At 39.3% G+C, this 20,297-nt stretch overlaps 1 protein-coding gene across 4 annotated transcripts in view; it reads right to left on the bottom strand.

The window, feature by feature from the left end:
* Positions 1–20,297, bottom strand: part of ube2o (ubiquitin-conjugating enzyme E2O) — a 34,083-nt gene that overhangs the window by 9,911 nt on the left and 3,875 nt on the right. For all 4 annotated transcript variants that reach the window (XM_058641274.1, XM_058641271.1, XM_058641275.1 and 1 more), the window contains exons 2-14: positions 7,741–7,800; positions 7,292–7,402; positions 6,637–6,734; positions 6,432–6,495; positions 5,628–5,771; positions 4,252–4,361; positions 3,980–4,130; positions 3,621–3,678; positions 3,202–3,367; positions 2,129–2,284; positions 1,138–1,292; positions 778–890; positions 509–637 (exon numbers count right to left, since the gene is read on the bottom strand). In XM_058641274.1, the coding sequence (XP_058497257.1) occupies positions 509–637; positions 778–890; positions 1,138–1,292; positions 2,129–2,284; positions 3,202–3,367; positions 3,621–3,678; positions 3,980–4,130; positions 4,252–4,361; positions 5,628–5,771; positions 6,432–6,495; positions 6,637–6,734; positions 7,292–7,402; positions 7,741–7,800 (1,515 nt within the window). The remainder of the gene's footprint in view (positions 1–508; positions 638–777; positions 891–1,137; positions 1,293–2,128; positions 2,285–3,201; positions 3,368–3,620; positions 3,679–3,979; positions 4,131–4,251; positions 4,362–5,627; positions 5,772–6,431; positions 6,496–6,636; positions 6,735–7,291; positions 7,403–7,740; positions 7,801–20,297) is intronic.

Raw genomic sequence — 20,297 nt, 5'->3', positions numbered from 1 at the left:
ACAGCAATCAATCGATCGATCAACCAGGGTGTGTGACTTGATGACACGACATTAAAAATAAGAAAATAAGAAAACGTTTTAAATGTAAAAGACTGTTTACAAACAAACAGGAACTTCCTCACATTTGTTAACTGTCCAACAGATCCGAGTCCATCGTGGACTCGAGGTTACGTAGTTAAATTTAAGCTCCTGAACAACTGACTGAGAACCATCTCGTCATCATAAATTATTAGCAATTACGTTAACTGGCATCGCCTCTGGTGTGCAAAGGTCTTTACAGACAAGTGTTTCAACCTAAAATACCAAAACAGTCTATAGTTAAAAGAGCAGGACTAATCAAAGATATTGATCATATTATATTTAATGCCAAAGAAAAGTCATATAAATGTAAGCAAGCAAAAATGTAAATGAATTAAAATTAGAATTTAGAGGAAAAGTAATAAATCAGCTTTCACAAGGTCATAAGGTTCAATTAAATAAGAGATTTTTTTGTTGTTGTTGTTCTCACTTCATTTTCACAGTCATTCTGTCCGTTCTCCGAGTTCCATATTCTGATGACGATGTCCGTGGTGCGGAAGTGAAAGTCTGGGTGATCTGCAATGTCGTACACACTGACGTCCTCCTCCATACCGATGACCTGGGTTATAACAAAAATAACCAGGTATCAGTTTCACCTTTTTCCTCTGTCTGACACTCAAACACACAGACACCTGAGGTTATTTTTTTCCCCACAGTCTTTACAGCACAAACAGGTGTCATCTTGTGCCGCTGACTCACCTCCACGTCGTCACTCGTGGGGTTGAGTTTGATCCATTTAACGACGCACGTTCTGCCCTTGTGATCGCCGGACTGGATCACACCGTACACTCCTGGATCCTGCAGGGCTTGAGCTGAAATAGACCCAGTTAGAGAGTAGAGCAAGGTCACCATGACACCTCATTATATTTAACACTGTATTTGCAGTTTCATTTAAAAACATATTTGGAAATAGCAGCAAAAGGGCCTAGATATTGTTCTGTATTGTGCTCGGTACTACATGGTCATAGATATGTAAATATAAAAACACATTCACAGTTCACACAGACAGACAAAAACCTGACACACTGAAACTACTTCATTAAATCGATTTCCCCTTACGTCGTTTGTCCACCACAAAGTCTCCGGGACAAAACTCGTGGCTGTCGAGGTGTTGGATCGGGATGAGGTTGTTTGATCGGATCCCCTTTTCCACTCGCCCGTCCTTCCACATCACGTCGGCAGTGGTCTTAGTGGACACAACTTCCACTGCCACCCTGTACAAAACACACACAAACACACATTAGTCTTGTGCGTCACTTCAGCAAAGAGGTTTTTAGTTCTGAACATTTTAAAACTCCTTTAAAAAACCTTTGCTTTTATTGTATTAAGAACAAAGTCTCTCTCGTTTATGCATCACAAAAGGAAAACTACAATAGGACTTTGCCGTTGCTATTTTTCCCCTCTATTTATCCAGTCTTATTATCTTCTCTATCATTTATCTGCTCTCATTTCCTTCAATTATTTCTGTTCTTGGCATGCTGATGCCTCAGTCTTCCTTTTCATTGTTTCATTCCTCTTCACTTCTTCCTTTCACCACTTTCTCCTGCCTCCTGCATCAACCAGCACTTCTTCCTTTGCCTCAAAACTAAATTCTTGAGCTAATTTCAGCTTGAGGAAGATTAAACTGGGGTAAAAGTAAGCTGCAAAGAAACACATTTGTGTTTAGTAATGTGCACTGAATGGGGATAGGGTGCATTCACATTTCCATTTTATGTCAAACACTGAATATGTGTCTGCATCTTTATAAACTGTGATGGATTTAAATAAATACAAAAAACAAAGCTATCACTCATGTGACAATGCTGGCTTTTAACAGGTGACTTCTTCACTGGTAACAAGCCTTTTACAATCTAAACTCTAGTGAGCTGCAGCCATATTTAGTGCAACATCATGATGTCATGGTGTATTGATCAGTGGTCACCAATTCCACAGTAGTTTGATGAGTAATAGAGGATTATTGTATGAAAAGGCCGAGACTAAAAAAAAAAAAAAGAGCGGAAGAAAAGAAAGAAGAAAGAAGAAAATATATGTTGTCCTGCTGTAAACCCACCGGTCTCCAGGCTTGAACTCCCGTGAGAACTTGGTCCTCTTCTTTTTGTGCTTCCTCTTCAGGTTGCGGATGGAGAGAGGGATGCTCTTCTTTCGGTTCGTTCCCAGACCGCCGCTCTGCGAGGAGGCGGTGGAGCTCGCCGATGACGTCAGAGAACTGCAACCACAATTAATTAATCGATTATTAATCAATTACTAAATTGATCGACAACTATTTTGATAATCGATTAATTGGTTTGAAGCTTTTTTCATGATTAAAACAAGATTTCCGATAGTTTAAGCTTCTTAAATGTGAGTATTTTCTTAATGTCTTTGCTCTGGATAACAAAGAAAAAAAATTTAAAGTTTTTTTTTTGGTTTGTGGACAAAACAAGACATTTGAGAACATCATCATTTCCAGGTTTGATGAACACCGATCAACATTTTTTAAGGTTTTCTGATATTTTATGGACCTAACGATTAATCGAGAAAATAATCGACAGATTAATCGATTATGAAAATAATCGTTGAAGCTCTACAGGTTACTATTCATCTCATTAGAAAACACAATAGAGTTTTTTCACTGCTAAGGGTTAAGGATTGTGACTGAACAAGTCTTTTATTTATTTTGTCCTTCCTCACCTGCTCATATTCTTTCTCCTTTTCTCTGGATGTAAATAGTTCAGATCTATGTTTTTCATTGTTACTACATTATTATAATGTAAGGATAATGAAAGCGCTGGATTAACCATAAGGCTGAGAGACTGCTTTTGGAACATGATGTTCTTTATACAAACTTAGAACTCTTGGCATGAAACACACTGTGTTCTGTAATGTCATTGGACTATTTTTCCTTATAAAAGGATTTAAAAAAAAAAAAAAAACGGTGCTAAGGGACAGAGTTGATTTAGCTCTGGTGTACGAATTTGTTGTGGTAGCAAGTTTTGCTTTTGTTATTTTTGTGCACTAAATCACTTCACTGTGTGTACAGCACCACACTCCAACAAAACACCTGAAATATTAACAGGTGCTAACACAAAGATATGTTCACATTAATGGAATTCTTACAGCTACAAACAAAAACAAACCGCACACCTGGTGTCGTCAGTATCTTCTGCAGCCTCATCATCAGCATCCTGCTCTGTGTGCTCGGCTGAGGTGTCGTTGGTGTTCTGGGGGTCCAGGGAATTCTGGACAGACACCACAGGACCATTGTTGTTGTTGGGCTGGGAAGAGTCTGTCTGCTCTGATTTGTGTTCACCTTGTGCGAGACAATAATAGGAGAATTTGAAAAATGTTACTGTGCACAGCAAAAACAGACTAGAAACAGAAAAGAGAGAATATTTCCATGACCTCGATGTTCAAGAATAAGAATAAGAATAATTTAACATAGGCTACACTTTCAGATTAACAGGAAACTACTCATATCCAGTATAATTCCAGTTGATGTATTACTATTCTGCCTCAAACAGCAGAGTATTGCTGGGTTAGAGGACAGAGACATTGTTTGGTACCTTGTGTGTCAGTGTTCTCCATCTTCTTTCCCAAATCCTTCTTGAACATCCGTTTCAACTGAGGGAAATAATAAAACACACAGATTGACAGTTTAACCATGATCAGAAATGTCTCTTGCTTACCAACAGCAACATTTTGCATTTGTTTTTTGTATATACTTATTAGAGTGGGGACATTATACATTCAATCAACATGTAAACATGCCAAATCAAAAGGCAAAAATATGAACTTGACATGAATAAAATAACTATTGTTCATGAACTAAAATAGGCAGTTACTCCTAAGGGGATAATTAGTCAATGAGCACAATTAAATGTAATACTATGACACATGAAACTAATACATTTCTTATTCACACCTTTCTGGCCACAGGATCTTCTGGCAGGATGGCTGCTCCCTCAGGTCCTTCACAGGTGATGCGTGTGGCATCTCCCTTGGCCGGGAAGATGTAGAGGGCCCTCTCCCCCAGCTGCCTCTGGGTGTGGTCATAATAACCAAGACGTCGCACCCTAAACCAAACCAAGAGAGTAACATTATACCGTGGGCGACAAAATAAAGTAACTGTGTGACCACAAATCTATGCATAAACTTCAACATAATATGCATGTTGAAATATGAAGACATTCAGACCTGCAGAGATTCTCCTGTGTGATGGTGGAGGCAGGTGGATATACACTGTCGGAGCCTTTTGGGGAGTAGCTCTTAGTGATCCACGTCACCTTCAGTTCAACCACCTTTACCTGAGGAAAGCACAATGGCACAAGTAAGTTATCAACATCAAAATCGTCCCCCAAGTTATTTAAGTTCATGACTCAAACAATGTCATTTAAAAAAAAAAAGAAAGAAAAGCTTTGTACGCAGCAGAGATCTCCATGAACGGTAACTGATTCAATCATCATATTACTGTAGCTAACACGAAGAGCTGTGCATTATAGGAGCAAGAGCTATATTAGCGCATGAGCACTCACTGAGTCAGTCACCACTAGGGATGTAACGATTACCGGTATGACGATAAACCGCGGTAAAATTCCCGACGGTTATCATACCGTTTCAAATTTTAATTATCGTTAAAACCGTGATTATTGCAACTGATTACCGAAAAACTCACAGTGATACTGCTCATTTCCTGGAGAAGCAGCAGCACCTGAACGGCACTCGCTCAAGCGGGCGCGCATGCGCAGTTTGCACTGTCTGTCCAGCGACAACACGGCTGAAGCCACCTGCGCTCCAGAGATTACCCCCCGTAAGATCAGAAATCTGGGCATATTTTGTATTTTTAAAGGATGTTGAGAGTAAAATAATTGAAGACAATCAATCCTTGTGCAGAAAATGCAAAAAAAAAACTCCGCGAACTTCGCGGCGCGAAGCCACTTCCAATATGATGAGCCATCTCCGTGACCACCACACACAACTTTTCAGCGGGTAAGTCAACAAAAACGGGATTTCGGAATAGTGGGAAACGTCATGGTTTGTCTCGCGAAAGCGAGTAGTGTGCAGACGACAGGTACCGTAGCAGACCAAAATGTGTTTGTTTCTGTGTTTTTTTATTTTATTTTTATGCTGTGTACGACCACTGCTACTTAATTATTATCCGACACAGAGTGAGGACCTGTGTGTGTGTGTGTGTGTCAGTCAGATGATAATTATTATTAATAATAATAATAATAATAATAATAATGATAATAATAATAATAATCATATAATATAAAATATCTTTTTTTAAATAAAACTTGGTTAAAAGATTTCAGTGTGTGTGTGTTCAGTACTTTTGGAACATTTTGAACACATCTAACAATACCGTGATAATATTGATAACCGTGATAATTTTGGTCACGATAACCGTGATATGAAATTTTCATATCGTTACATCTCTAGTCACCACTATTCATAATTGAAAGTCTTCCACTCCATGTTGAAGTGATGATATGTCAGGAGGATGTGTTATTCTCACACACAAACAATGACAGGTGGTTAAGTGTGTTTGGTGAAAAACAAAGTCCTCTAACCTCTTCTACCACCACCCTAAACTTGCACTTCCTGCTGAGAACAGGTTTAACCCCCGACAGCCACTGCACATTGGAGAAGACTTTGGCAGGACCAATGAGGACCTGACCTGGGTAGAAACCGTATGCCTCGTCAAAGAACAGGCCCTGGAAAGCAACAGAATAACAAGTGTAAAACATAATGGCAAAACATATGTCCTTAATCTGAAGTGCAACAACAGGTATTAACATTTGTCGATTACAATGCAGCAGATCATTTAGATTAAAGACAACTCAGCTTTAGGTCCTAGTACAGTGCATTTAGTTTCTATTACTTGGCCAGGGTCAGTATTAATACATACAAGTCATAGCATACAAATAACAAAAAAATTACTTTCTTCAAAATACAAAAAAAATAAAATTAAAAAAATAATTTTGCTCGTAGCATTTGTTTATAAAAATAAATAATTAAATGTCAGTTAGTTAAGCGTCAGTGGACATAGAGGCTCAAATAATTCGTAACCAATAACTAGAAGTTATAGATATCACTAGGTTATATTTTATCTGACGGAGGAAATAAGGAAAAACATAAACATAGAAAAATAAATACAATAAAAATAAGTTTGGCATTAGCTGCAGAAAATACGATATTGCAGAACCTCTAAAAATATCAGTTTGAATTGTAATCAGGCGACTTACTACTACTAACTACTACCCTAAGTAGTACTTTAACTAACCCTAACAGCTGTTCTTTTCCGCTTGCAATAGAAGCAGGGAAATAAAAAAAGATAAAGACACGAAGTGACAGAAAAGCCAATGGCTACATACCGAGTCGCTGACATGTGGACAGACATCATAAAGCTTGGCGCCGTCCTCCACGCTCATGGAGCACCTGGAGGGAGACAACGAGAGACACACAGCGGAGTGAGGGACATCCACTGAAGAATGTGCGCCAGCATGCAGACACTGACAGGCTCCCACATGGTGACAACACATGTTGGATAATCACATATTGCAAACACACACACACTACCTGGCTCCATTGGAGAGCTTGAGGATGATGTGATTAGTCAGGTCGTACACCTTCCCCAGCCAGAAGTCATACGCAATGTAGTCGCCGTACATAAAGGACTTGAGGGACAAAATCACAACAGGACAACGGTCAATTATACTGTACATGTTCACTCACTGTATAATATTGAACACTAAAACATTCACCTGGTGCCAAGAAACAATGTAAGGACTAAATTACTTTATGTAATATATGACAAGACAGTCAATTACATGAACGTGTGTATCGATTATGATTAACAACACACATTAACAAATTGGTAGTTTTTGTAGTGACATTATTGGACCAATATATTCCGGAAACATGTTTAATTCATCTTTTTTTTCTACAGCTTGTATTTTGACTTGTCACAGCATGACTGGCTCAGGTGTTCCTAATTACTTTAATGGTAACTAATCTCATTATTCACACCTGTGCTTTTTTACTGTAATATGTCACAACTACTTATTTGCTGTATTCCCAGGAAGATCTTTAAAAAGTAAGAAAATACTACTGAGAAATAGAGACGATTTCTATTGAATTAGATTAGAATTGTAGAACTAAAAAAATAAAAATAACTGCTATACTTGTGACATATTTTAGCTCTAAAAGAAAGGCATAAAAATCTCTCTCTTACCCAGATGTGCTGCAGGTCTTTGCTGTTAACTGGATACAAAACACAGTTTGTTCCCACTAGTTTCACTGCACATTCGATGTCGATGTTGGTAACAATACCACACTGGTTGTCCTGTAATGCAACAAAAACAAGTTCAGCGTGTTGTCAAACTATTTTCCAACAACTTCACTGGTTATTGAATTAGACCAACACAAGAAAAACAATAATTTCAAAAGTTTTATGTTGTATTTATTTTGTTGCATTTTGTCTAGCACGAGTCAACCTGCAATAATATATTCCAGTCATGTCTGATGCAGCAAAGTGAAGGGAGCAGTAAACAGTGACATGAATGACAATGGGAGCGTTGATTGAAAAAGAGCCAAAAGTAACAAGACAAAATGGAAAGAGTGAAGTGAAAAAGGGAGAGAGTTGAGACAATGACAAAGATGCCGACTGAAAACTCTACTTACATTCGAATGGTTTCGTCGCACAATGTCTCTAATGACAATGGATCGGTCTTCAAGTTTCAGCTGCAAGAGAAAGAGAACGCAAGTTTAGAAACATTAAAAGAACACAGCTGCTAGGTTGACAGAAGCTGCTGTCACCAAAACTACAATAGAGCATCATCAGTGACCCTGTGATGACCCAGGCACACTGAGGCCACGATCTGTCCCTGCTCTCAGCCATGAAGGTTCCAACATGCACCATCAGCAGAGCAGTCAGAGCTTAAATGCCCTCAGAGATAATGGTTCAGTCATTTAAACTGAGAAATTGCACTGAACTGGCCATGATACTCTAGTCTGAGAATCCAACTGTACATGTCAACAACCAAATTTGAAAAATAATCCATTAACATGGAAATAAAAGTAGCAAAAACAGATTAGTGGGGCAGAGAGAGAGAGAGAGAGAGAGAGAGAGAGAGAGAGAGAGAGAGAGAGAGAGAGAGAGACCGAGACCGAGACCCGAGAGAGGGAGGAAGAGAATATTTGCTGCGTCACACGATATCTGACAACTTCCATTCAGACAGAAACCAGACATAAAACCTTTAGTTTTTAAAAATAAAATAAAATTGCACAGAGCTTTATTCCATAGGGATATTCTGTTGCTGGTAGACAATGAAAGATAATCCAGGACAGTTAAGAGTCACATGTCTGTGAGTTTGAGGACTTATCAAAGCCTGTAGCCACGCGTCATGTACATTTCACTCAGCATTGTACTCTAACTCAGAGGTTTTCAATTTCTTTCTTCTTTCTTCTTTCTCAACCAAAAGAGCTCAAAAATGATAAGAAAAAAAAAAAAAAAAAAACATTTGAAAAAAATAAACTAGAATGTTTTGCTTATTGTGTCACACAACAATGGCTCTTGTGGAAGCTATTAATATCAAAACTGCAACTCATTTGTATTTTCATTATCTATTCATTAGTAGTCACTTTGTCCAAATGAAATAAAGAAATTATTGCCCAGTGTTTTGTTTTTTCCTATTCCATTTAATTAATTGAATTAAACTGAGCACATCTGTGAGATGCGAGTAGGTTTGGAATAGCTGTAGTCCATGTAAGGTGTGTTCCTGTAACCCACTTATTAAATCAGGTTGCCCTGGATCCTCAACACCTGGTACAGCATTACAGCATGAAGGACCTTGCCTCAGGACCCAACTGGCTGACCAACCACTCCCTACGCACAAATCAAACGGGGACAGTGTATCACATCACAGCAGGGTGTAAGATGCGTACATGGAACAGCACAGCCAAGTGACTGGAATAGTGTATATAAACATCCATGTGGAGCATAGACAGGAGGTACCAGGGTCAAGATGGAAGATGCCTACAAGGGTGGTTGAGAATGACAGCGCTAAGATCTATGGGAATTCCAGATCCAAACAGACAAACTGGTGGTGGCTAATCAACCAGACATAGTGGTTGTTGATAAAACAGCAGTGTGATTGATGAGGCAATCCCAAGCAACAACAACAACATCAAGAAGGAGGAACATGAGAAAGTTGAGGGCTGAAAGAGGAGCTAGAGGAGAGGCAACTGTGGTCCCAGTGGTGATAGGAGCAGTAGAGGTCGTAACCCCTCAAACTGTGAGAGTGGCTCCAACAGATTCCAACATCATCTCTGTTCAGAAGAGCACAGTCCTAGGAACAGTTAAGAAACTGTGCCGAACCCTCAGGGGTCCCAGAGGACCCAAACTTAGAGGAGCCATAAGTGGACGATTGTGTGTGTGAACAGGGCCTGAAGTTAACTTTTTTTGGGCACCAGAAACTGTGGCAGGTAGATTTTTAAATCCACTTTTTACCAGCCACATTTTTTGTGCCTCCAATAAAGGTGAATAACACAGAAAATGCATAAGCATGGTTCTTGAACTTGTTCAGAATACAAATTAAAGTGCTGTCGAGTTATTATCCAACTTATTCTAATTAATGACTAGGCCTAGTTAATAGAAAATAACAGAAATAGAAACTGGCAATCATCTCACTGATGGTCTCATTTATTTAGTTAACACCCAACTGATCACTAAGCAATTCATTAGTCGTTAGGGTTTTTGCCCCTGTAGTGTGTTGTTACAATTAAATATAGGTCATTCAACCAAGTTCGACATTTTCTTTGTATCATCCTGGTCATCCTTTTGTTGGTCCATTGTTACAACCGGCCTCTTCCCCCCAGCAATATGCCGCCACATATTGGGCTAAAAAAAATGTCGGACTTAGCTGTTGAGTAACAGTTCAACTAAAAAATAACAAACACATGTAGCGGATATGTCCACAACACAACAGTTGCTCTGTACTCATTAGGCGGGTAGATTGACAGTTTCACTCACCAATCGTAAAATGTACCCGTATTTGGCGTGTGGTCGAGTGTTAATTTCATGCCCGGTATGTGTACATGTGCTAGCATCAGAAACAGCACCACCACAGTTGAACAGAAAGAAGCACCTGCAGAAAATGTAACAAAAAAAAAATCATACAGGTAGAATCCCACTTTAAACTGTCAACTGTGAATCAGTCAAAATGGCAACTCAGAAAATTCCCAGAGTGTAATATTTGCTATTGACCCAACCCATGTTTTTGAAAAAAAAAAATGTACTGAAAGTTGTTTACAAAAAGCTACCTGCAGGAGACCAGGCTACTACACTGGAAGCTACAGCACAGGCTGCTTTATTAGCTGGAGGCACAGCACAGTGGCAGCCAGAGCCTCACAGTTTAGAAAGAGACAGATGGAAGTAGATGAGGAGCACATAATTAGAAGTAAGAGGGGGGTGAAAAAATTAAAGACCTGAGCCCTGTTGCATATGAACTACTGACAGGGGGAGGAGGAAGGGTGTGTTTTGAGCAAACCTGTATCAGTGTGCAGCTCAAAGATAAGAGGAAGGATGAGTTTTCGATTTTAGTTGGTAGAGCGGTTACCATACATTTTAATCGGACTGTGTGGTCCTCCTTAGATCCTTAGACATTATTGAACAACATTTCCATAATACTCTTTAAAAAGAGTCAAAAAGAGAACTGTAAAACATGCCATAAAATGCATCAATTTCAGCAGAGTTTCAGAGATGGAAGCTTTTCAAATGAACATGGTTATAAAAATGTGCATCACCAGTATCTTACTGTGTGACCAGCAGACACTGGTTCATTTACATGTGAGGATGAATGTTGTTGTCTAAAATGGTGGTGTTTTGCTGTAGTTCCAGTGGCAGTGAATGCAATGTTAGCAGTGTGAAGACACCACAATTGCACACTAATGACAACATTTTACACTTTTGCCCATTATAAGAGAAAGGGTTTTGATATGTTTTTGTAATGTCATCAGTGGGCAAATTCTTACCTACATTTAATGTATTAAATTTACTTGTGTGATCACCCAGGAAGTTGCTGACAGAAGGACAGACAAACTTGCAGATAAACCCACGCCGATGAAAACAAAACTTCCTTAGCGGAGGTAATCAGTACAAGCTCTTCCGTGTACACTCTCTCACAAACGCAGTGTTTCCAATTTGCCTCAATGTAACCCTACTCCACTGGATTCTGGGAGAGGAAGAGTGTGTGTGTGTGTGTACGATCGATGAGTCACCATGTTCCCTTGTAATCAATTAAACAGCGACCTGTCTGCTCTTCATGTCTCTACTTCTGGGGGTAAGAGTGCACGCACACGCACAGCTCTCTTATTAATTCTTCTTCTTCTTTCAGTGCATGGTGCTGCAGTGCACTACTGTAGTAGCTGATTTCCTCACAGTTCAAAGACCATTTCAAATCAGTCAGTAGATAACAGCATTAAGAAACCCTGGATTAAACATGGTGATCTGAAAACCACAACACAACTTGACAAAGTATCACCAGCAAATGAATCTGCAGGACAGGACAGCTGTCTTATGGTAGTCTTGATTTGTAACGATAGATGCCGTGCTGCATCATGTAATCTAACCTTCTATTATAAAGCGGCATGTCCCTCCCCAGGTGATTGCTAGAGAAGATATTGACATGAAGCTCAGGGAAAAAAAATATTTTCTACCTTCTAATTGTTCAAAGCAGGGAGGCATTTCTGAAAATACAGCAGTCTACAGCAGTGCTACTCGAACATGTGAGAGATGTAGGGGTGACTGAGTACCTTAAACATCCCAGTTTAGTCCCACTACCCTTGTTCAATCCCCTTTAGGCTAAGACACCAAAGATCATTAGAAACTTGATTATTCAGATTACATACAGTACTGTGCAAAAATCTTAGTGCACCATCCAGCTTTGATGTTTTATGTCTGACAAAGTTCTGTGATCATTGAAATTTGGACTGGAATGATGTGACTGAAAGTTGGTCTTAAATATAGCAAAGTATGAATTTAAATGATACAACATGTGAATGTAACACTCAAGCAGGTCTTAAATCCTAAGGTTAATCATAATAAACCTTTATCACAGCAGATATTTCTTGACGTGAAACAGTTGGGACACACACACAGGTTTTACCAATAACATTAAATAGGATTCCACTCCAGGTTTAAGAGAACCAGGGCCATGCTATTGTTCAAGTGCACGGCTACTTTTTAACAATATGCAGGTTTCTGGCAGTTGTTATTGTGATTAGTACTAATACAAATGTTACCACCATGTTTGTCCCTTGCGGCCTGAAGGAGCAGTCATTTATGTTATCAATGAAGTGTCTGAGTGGTGCAGGTCAGTTCAGCCTATTTACTGGCCCCCTGTCAAATGATTTGGAGTAATGGAGGATTGGAAGAAATATAAAAACTCTTCACATTTCTTGTGACACAAATGAAGACCATAGGTAAACTGTTAGTAATGATGGCAGACAACACCTGTACCTGTACATGCTAAGTATTTGAGATTCTTGACCAGGATAAGAAATGATCTAAAAAGGCTCAATGCAAATCACTCCGAAGAGATGCAACGGCTTTAATTGTGATTCATATCTTTCAGGTGCCACTGTGGTGACCTCTTATGATGTCTGTCTTTTGGCAGAGCAGAGATGCAGCACATGAAACCAAAGCTCTTTCTCTGACATCATAATCAGTTCCTTTGCAAACAACTCAGACTGTAGAGCTGCAGAGATTTGTGCATTTCTTCATCAACACTTTCAGACAGATGTACTCTATTTTTTGGGGTCAATCTCTTATTAGAACAGGACTGAAACACTTTCTCTCCTTATTTGCTTTCCGTCCCTAATTCCTAATTCCACATGTACCTGCTGCATTATTACAAACACACACACACACACACACACTGCAAAATGATCCGGGAACTAGACAGCTAGATTACAACAAACCCACCGACTGTTGCCAGGGCTTATACAGTGGTGAGGAGGAGGAGGAGGAGAGAAGCAGCAAGGTGTTGGAGTCAGACAACAAAAGAAAAAAAAAACATTAGCACAAAAGGATTTATTTATTTGCATGTAAAGAAAAAACCTCGGCTGATAAGGCTGATACAGTAGAGGGGGACAGACTCATTGATTTCCCGAGCTAATTAACACATGTCATTATTCAGGTGCTGTACGAAGAGGAGGAAGAGGCGGAGAAAGAGACACTGCAGAGGACTGCAGCTCTGGGCCACGCCTGTTCTCCACTCTGACGGATAGTTTACTACACCAGGCTTTCTCTTTCTGCACTGACAGTCCGTCTGATCGACAAACACAAGATGAAGTCAAATGGACTCAGCAGTAACAGGTGGACGGACTGCATTTTCTCATCTCACACACATCCCTGTAGGCTACGTACAGTGTATCCTATATGTAAAATTCCACCCACAAATAGGTGGTTTAAATAGTAGACTTTTTTTAAATGCAGCCATGCCAGATATTGCTCCCCTTTCATTTCTAATTAATTAATTGTCCATTTCTTTTTATACAGATTTCAGTCTGACTGAACTTTTGGATGCTGAGATGGGAACAACATCCAGACAGTTCTTTTATAACTATGGTAAACTATGGTTACATTAAACACCTACAAACATCTAAAGAAATTTCTCTCAGCCACTGCCTCTCTGTATCCTCTTTGTCCTACAAACACAGAAAACGGCTACATGCTTTGTTATAAAATCAATACTCATTTACAAATCTGTCAAGTGTGTTGGCATTGGTTAAGTCACCACCTCCTGCTATTTAACTGGTCAGGAGGCCATTTTTTTAAACAAGATGGAGAATGAGGCAATCCCACTCTTTTTTTAATGTGTTTCCTTTACTGTAGAGAAGCAAATCTAAGTCCTCACGGCTTTGGCCTTGATAGGGCAAAAAACAACAGAATCATCAATCAATGCACACCCGGATACCTTCTTCTTCTCGCTTGCCGCTGTGGCACAGTACTCGCTCACTGAAGGCTATTGACTGGGACACAGGAAGGGTGCACAGCTTTATTAAAAAAAGAACTGGCATAAGACCTTCTACCCACGGGGACCACAGTGGGATAGCAACAGATCTAAGGGTTAGGTCACTAAATTGATATTTTGACCCACCCTTATTCCCAACTGTTACAGAAAAGGCTAAGAGGATGTTAGTCAGAAACAAAGATAGTAAGAAGAAGAAGGATATATAGGATGTAGGGTACTCAACAGTTATCTTCTTAGAAGAAGTTGAAGATAATGAGCAGAGGGTGTAACAGGGGAATAAAGGAACTAAACCATCCTCCTGAGTGAGCAATCACGACACTTACTGCAAAGTGGTGTGTAGAAGTTTTAATGTTAATAAATTAAGGAACAAATCTGCTGACTCACCTGTTAGCTTAGCTATTAGCCCCACCTGTGTGAAGTGGCAGAGGAAGTGATCGACCCCATGTGACTAGTAGTAACTAAGACTAATTGTAAATAAGTGTTTTCACATGCAGGTGTTCGGGCAGGGGAATATCTGAATATCTTCAAAGGAATAGCAATGTCACGTGTGTTCAAACTAGATTTTTGGAAAAAGTGACAGCCCCAGCAGGGTATCAAAGGGAGGAGATGAGGATTAGTAGTGAACGAGGCGCAGAGGAAACAGCAGCCAGGGCAAAGAGGTGGGAGATCGAGACGCATCCCAGGGAGAGAGAGGAAGCAAGGGAAAGCAAGAGCCAGAAATAGACAAGAGCAAAGAAAACACAGTGGAGAGTGAGATAGAAAAGGGAGGGGAAGTTACAATGGGTAGATGGTGAGGGCAGACAGTCTCTCCACTGGGCAGGGCCAACACTGCAGAGGAAAAAGGGAGGATGAAAAGATGATGGGGAGAGAGAGAGAGAGAGAGAGAGAGATGACTGGTGGGATGGATGTTGGCTCCAGCAGCTAGGCAAGTCACTTCAGAGTCTGTCTATTCCCACGTGTGTGTACGTGTGTGTACGTTTGTGTGTGTGTGTGTGCCATCTACAGAGAGAGAGAGAGAGAGGATGAAATGAGATCCATTATCTCAGGGCAGGAACAGGACGAGCATCCATGATCAGGTGGTTTACGGGATGGGTTCAGAGAAGAGGCAAGAGTGGGGGCAGGGTGACAAAAAAAAGAGGAGGCAGAGAAAGAAAGGAATACAACCAGGTTTGAGGTAAAAACAGTGGCGATGGAGACGATGGGATGGTGAAAAAGGTGGAGCTGGCAGTGAAGGAAGAAGAGGAAGGAAGTAGTGACGCAGTGGGAGGGGAGGAGGAGCAGGAAGAAAGAGCACGTGGATAAGAAAAAGGGAGGACAGAGGTTAAAAGAGCAACACTGAGTAGATTACAAAATGAATCGCCTCTTTTTCTCAATAATTAAAACAATTTTCCTTATTTTTCAGCTTTTTAAATGTGAACATTTTCTGGTTTCTTTGCTCCATGTAACAAAGAAATCATTCAAACTGAATAATTTTGGTATGAGGACAAAACAAGATTAGAGAACATCATCGGTTTCAGGTTTGATACAAACCGATCAACATTTTTAAAAATTTCACTGACATTTCACTCGAGTAATCTAGAAAGTCATGGACAGATAAATCGGTTATGAAAATAATCATTAGTTGCAGCCCTAGTGCAAAGTTGCTTTTACCTCTGAAATCGCTTCCTGTGTGCAGTGCAGGAATGTTGCCGTCTGAGAAAGGATCTGAACGCTACTATACAGAGAGTCGTGTGGAGCTAATGGACTTAATCAGCATTGTGTGAACACATTTAACAATGGATCAAATCAACGAACATTTGTTAATATTTAAAGGTTTTGAACTAAATTTTTTATATCAATTTAAACATTTCTTTCCAAATTAAATTGAAATGTTCCCTCGACCAAAACAAAACTAATGCTTCTCCATTTGACTGGAAAGCAATGAGCAGTGTTATGTGACTGTAACTGATTAAGTTCTGCATTTGGATGTGACTAAGCAAGAAAACTATGGACAGATGGAGACATAGAGAGACACTATAGAATATTATGGACAGTAGGAGATTAGTCATGAAAGACAGTAAGTGTAATGTGATACAGGAGGAAGGATAGAGAAATGGAATCCTGAGAAAGGTAAGGAAGTAAATGGACAAAGAGGATCAATGAAGTGACAAGTGCATAGGAAGCATGACGACTTCACAGTTTGTCCTATTCTACACATGGACAACAAGTTACTTTCACTCAGCAGAGGCCACAAGAATAAAACGTGCATCTCATCCCTGTCCCTCTATGCTGCTGCGCCTCTTCCTTCACCCGCTGCGTGAGCTCATCGCCTCATCACAGTCCGACTCCTCTGCCACATACAATCACCGTCTGATTACAATGACACAATCTCAACTGCAACTGAACTAAGGAATAAGGTGACATTATTTCAACACTGACTGATGATGTGACAAACTGTGGGCAATTAAACTTATGTGCAAAACCTAGGTTTGTTACATTAATGAATTGCTGCGATGTTTAAAGCAGCAGGCCTCATAATTATAGTAATCATGCAATCAATGTTTGTATTTTACTGTTTGTGTGTCTGCAAGTATCAAAGAATGCTGCAAAAACCACTTTGGCAAGTTGTGAATTTGAGCTCTTTTTGGTTTGTTTGTAACTAACAATCAGCAAAGACACGTCTGGTTAATTTGTCTGTAATTTAATCTGCACAGTGAGTCAACAACGTATAAAGTCACAAGATTTGCATTCTTAGTTCTAATGCAGGAAAAACAACAACACATAGTGCTTGAATGCAGTTTGAATGAATGTGGTATAGCCGATAGGCTGCTGTTTTAAAATAGCTAAAAGGAGTTCCAGGTGACAGGAGCTGCAGACCAGAAACTAAAATTAGAGAGAGTGAGTGTGTGTGTGTGTGTGTGTGTGTGTGTGTGTGTGTGTGTGTGTGTGTGTGTGTGTGTGTGTGTGAGTCAAAATGAACATCTAAACAAACATCTGTCGTAACATCATTCGTTTGTACAGCAGCTCATGTCAGTGTTCTGAGGACTGAATGTAGTCAAAATCAAGATAAAGACTTGATGAGAATTAAAACTGGAACGTAGCTTCCCTGATTACACCCCTGTCTGTCTGACACCTCGGGCATCTGCAGACACATCCTATAAGCAAACAAGCTTCAGGATGTGCATCATTAATCCACCTCCTCCAACAGTGGTAATTCTGCAAATTCAGTCTAAATGATCTAATTGAGTGTAAGGCACATCATTTTTAATCAAATTCGATCTGTAATGAGGCAGGTTTACACAAGCACAGACAAGTACGACTATTTGAAAAAGTGTGCACATTCAGAGGGAATAAGGCTGCTAAGTTAATTAGCAAGTGTAGGCTGCACAAAAGGGAATCACGATTGTTATCACCATCATTCAGTATCGTCATATACAAGTGTAGTTGCAGAGGGCAGAGGATACAGACTAATGATATACTACACAGAAAGGATGAGAGGAGATCCATTATCTCAGGGCAGGAAGAGGACCAGAAAGAAATCTGTGTGGTGAAGTGAACTCAGCAGTCAACCCCTTCAGAAGATAAGTATTTCCTTTCAGTAAATCAGTGGGGGTATGACCAGACTTCTGTGGATGGATGGATGAGGCAGAGGGCAGAGGGCAGGGGCCGGCCAGGCTGACAGATGGGAGTCAACATCCCTACAGTGTCCAGCACCTGCAGAGCTCTCCTCCTTCCTATTTTAATATTAAATATTTTTACAGTCTGCCGGATTTAAATGATATGAAATTGGAGAGTCAGAAAAAGCAGACTCACTTCTTGTCCATCAGCAGTGCAGACAGGCCATTTCAGCCAGACTGTTTTCACTAGATTATGGATACAGGATAAATGACAGAACTGACTTCACAAACATTTGACTCCTGTGTAAATAAAATCATTTGCAAAAGGACAATGATGGCTGATGTATGACATCATACCTTCCCATGCTAAGTCTACAGGAAGGGTGATGGAGTCACAAATCAATACAAAACTCCTTTGCTGATGCAGCTGTTTAGGAATCAACCATCTTTGAAGAAATAAGTTTATTTTATTTGTATTTATTTTGGAACAGTCCATTATCAGCCATTATATACTATTTTAATTAGGCCACTCCAAAGATATGGAACTGACCTGCCCTTTTCGATTCGTCATTGATAGTTTAGAGTTTTTCCATGACATTGTTAAGAAAGCAAAATCACAGATTATCAACGGAAACAAATACTGGAAGTTTCCGCACAAAAACAGGAAGTCAGACCCCTAGTTACTTTTGCCATCAAAAATAAGGTCTATACGCTGTACTGTAGACCATCTGACTCTTCCGTTGAAGGGTAAACAGCTCTCCTGACTGACAGTTGGTTTTAAAATCCAACTGGTTGACCACGTGGTGTCAAACCATCAGCACAATGCTAGGCAAATATAAAAGCAGTAAAACCCCATGAGCACCCTGCTCATTATCACAAAGGAACACACTTTACAAAATTGAGACCATGTGCTATTGAAAAAGGCTACATCTTTTTCTGAAATACAATCTACGGCTGGGAATGTAAAATTAGCAGGAGGTTGGACTGAAAGCCTGCACATATCAGCCATCTGTTACCTAACTGTCTGTCTGTCCCAGTTCCTCTTTTCTGTTTCATATCATCTTACATTTTTCTTATGGTTTAGTCACCCAGGTTACATTTATCATTAGAATTCAATACTTATCTCTATCTATCTATCTATCTATCTATCTATCTATCTATCTATCTATCTATCTATCTATCTATCTATCTATCTATCTATAATCCTCCCTTCTTTTTTCCCCCCATCTTCCTCCCTCCTACAGGACAATGAGCAGAAGTATACACTCCTATTGCACTGGTGTCCTGAGGAGCTTATACTCTGCACACGTCAGGAGGTTTTCACAGTAGTGTTTGAGTTACCAAAACACTGATAGAAGAAGAAGACATCTCATATTTTCTAGTGCTGAACATTGGTACGTGGGGACAGTGGCAGGCCAGTTACACAAGGTCTACTGTCACAAAAAGAATGATTGAGTGAGATTTGAATCTATGTTAAACCCCCAATAAATAAATAAATAAAAATATAATTATATGGAGCCAAAATCAAAATGTTTGAAAATAAATTAAAAATTCAAAACATAGATAATCAAAATCACAAGTTGGGAATAAAATGTAACCGGTGCCATGGCAACCAAAGAGGAGGAACAGAAAATCTAGTGAAACACATGCTGCATGTTAAGTGGCTGTTCATCAACACAGGTACATGTATTCTTTCCCTGCATATCTGATGTTTAAAGCTGTACCACCTAACCTCTAAATATATTTAAAGAAAACATTGTCAAAACAGTTTGTTCAGTGCCGATTAAGCCACTCTTAAATGTTCAGTAACCAAAAATATGAACCTGCGTAAAAGTAATCTGAATATATCCAGTTTCAAGCAGGAATCAAAGAACTTATTTTGTTTTATGTAAGATTAAAATAATGAAACCAATTAATTTGTCGTCAAAATAGTTAGGAGTTGATTATTACAGCCTTGTGTATTATACGAATATATTATTATTAATAATAATAATAATAATAATAATAATAATAATAATATACATGTGATACACGTTCAGTGCAGCTTCATGTAAGCAAACATTATCTTCACAATGGTGACAAGTCAGTTTAGGTTCTGATGAAATTCATTCCATAATCCAGGTTGTTATGAAATACAAGGCTAGATTAAACAAACCTCTGTTAAACAGTAAGTTAAATAAGAGAGCAAATTAAAAGTATTTATTATATTTACCTTAAAAAAGCTGACAAATGTGGCAGATATTGAACATCACTTTTTCCTCCATTTATCGTCATAAATTTATTTTCATACATTTTATGTGGAATACTCATCCTCAACATTATGCAACTTGGAATATTGCAGGAAGTCATTGTGAATAATTGATCAGAATCATCGCAATGCTCCCTGGACATACGCAAGCCTACTGCCTGTGGTGCTCATAGAGAAGCAAAAGTGACATGACATCATTGTACAATAACATCACAGCAAAACTTACAACATAACCACAGAGTAAACTCTACACACATGTCCACCAGTATACACAAGCTGAATTAACGAGGGACAACACAGCATGAACAGACCATGTGTCTAAAAACCACAGAGTCATTGTCTAACATTGTGTTGTTGTGA

The sequence above is a fragment of the Solea solea genome, chromosome 10 (assembly GCF_958295425.1).
Source record: "Solea solea chromosome 10, fSolSol10.1, whole genome shotgun sequence".
Lineage (NCBI taxonomy): Eukaryota > Metazoa > Chordata > Actinopteri > Pleuronectiformes > Soleidae > Solea > Solea solea.
The sequence above is the reverse complement of the archived record's forward strand: the minus strand, read 5'-3'. Positions and strand labels throughout refer to the sequence as shown.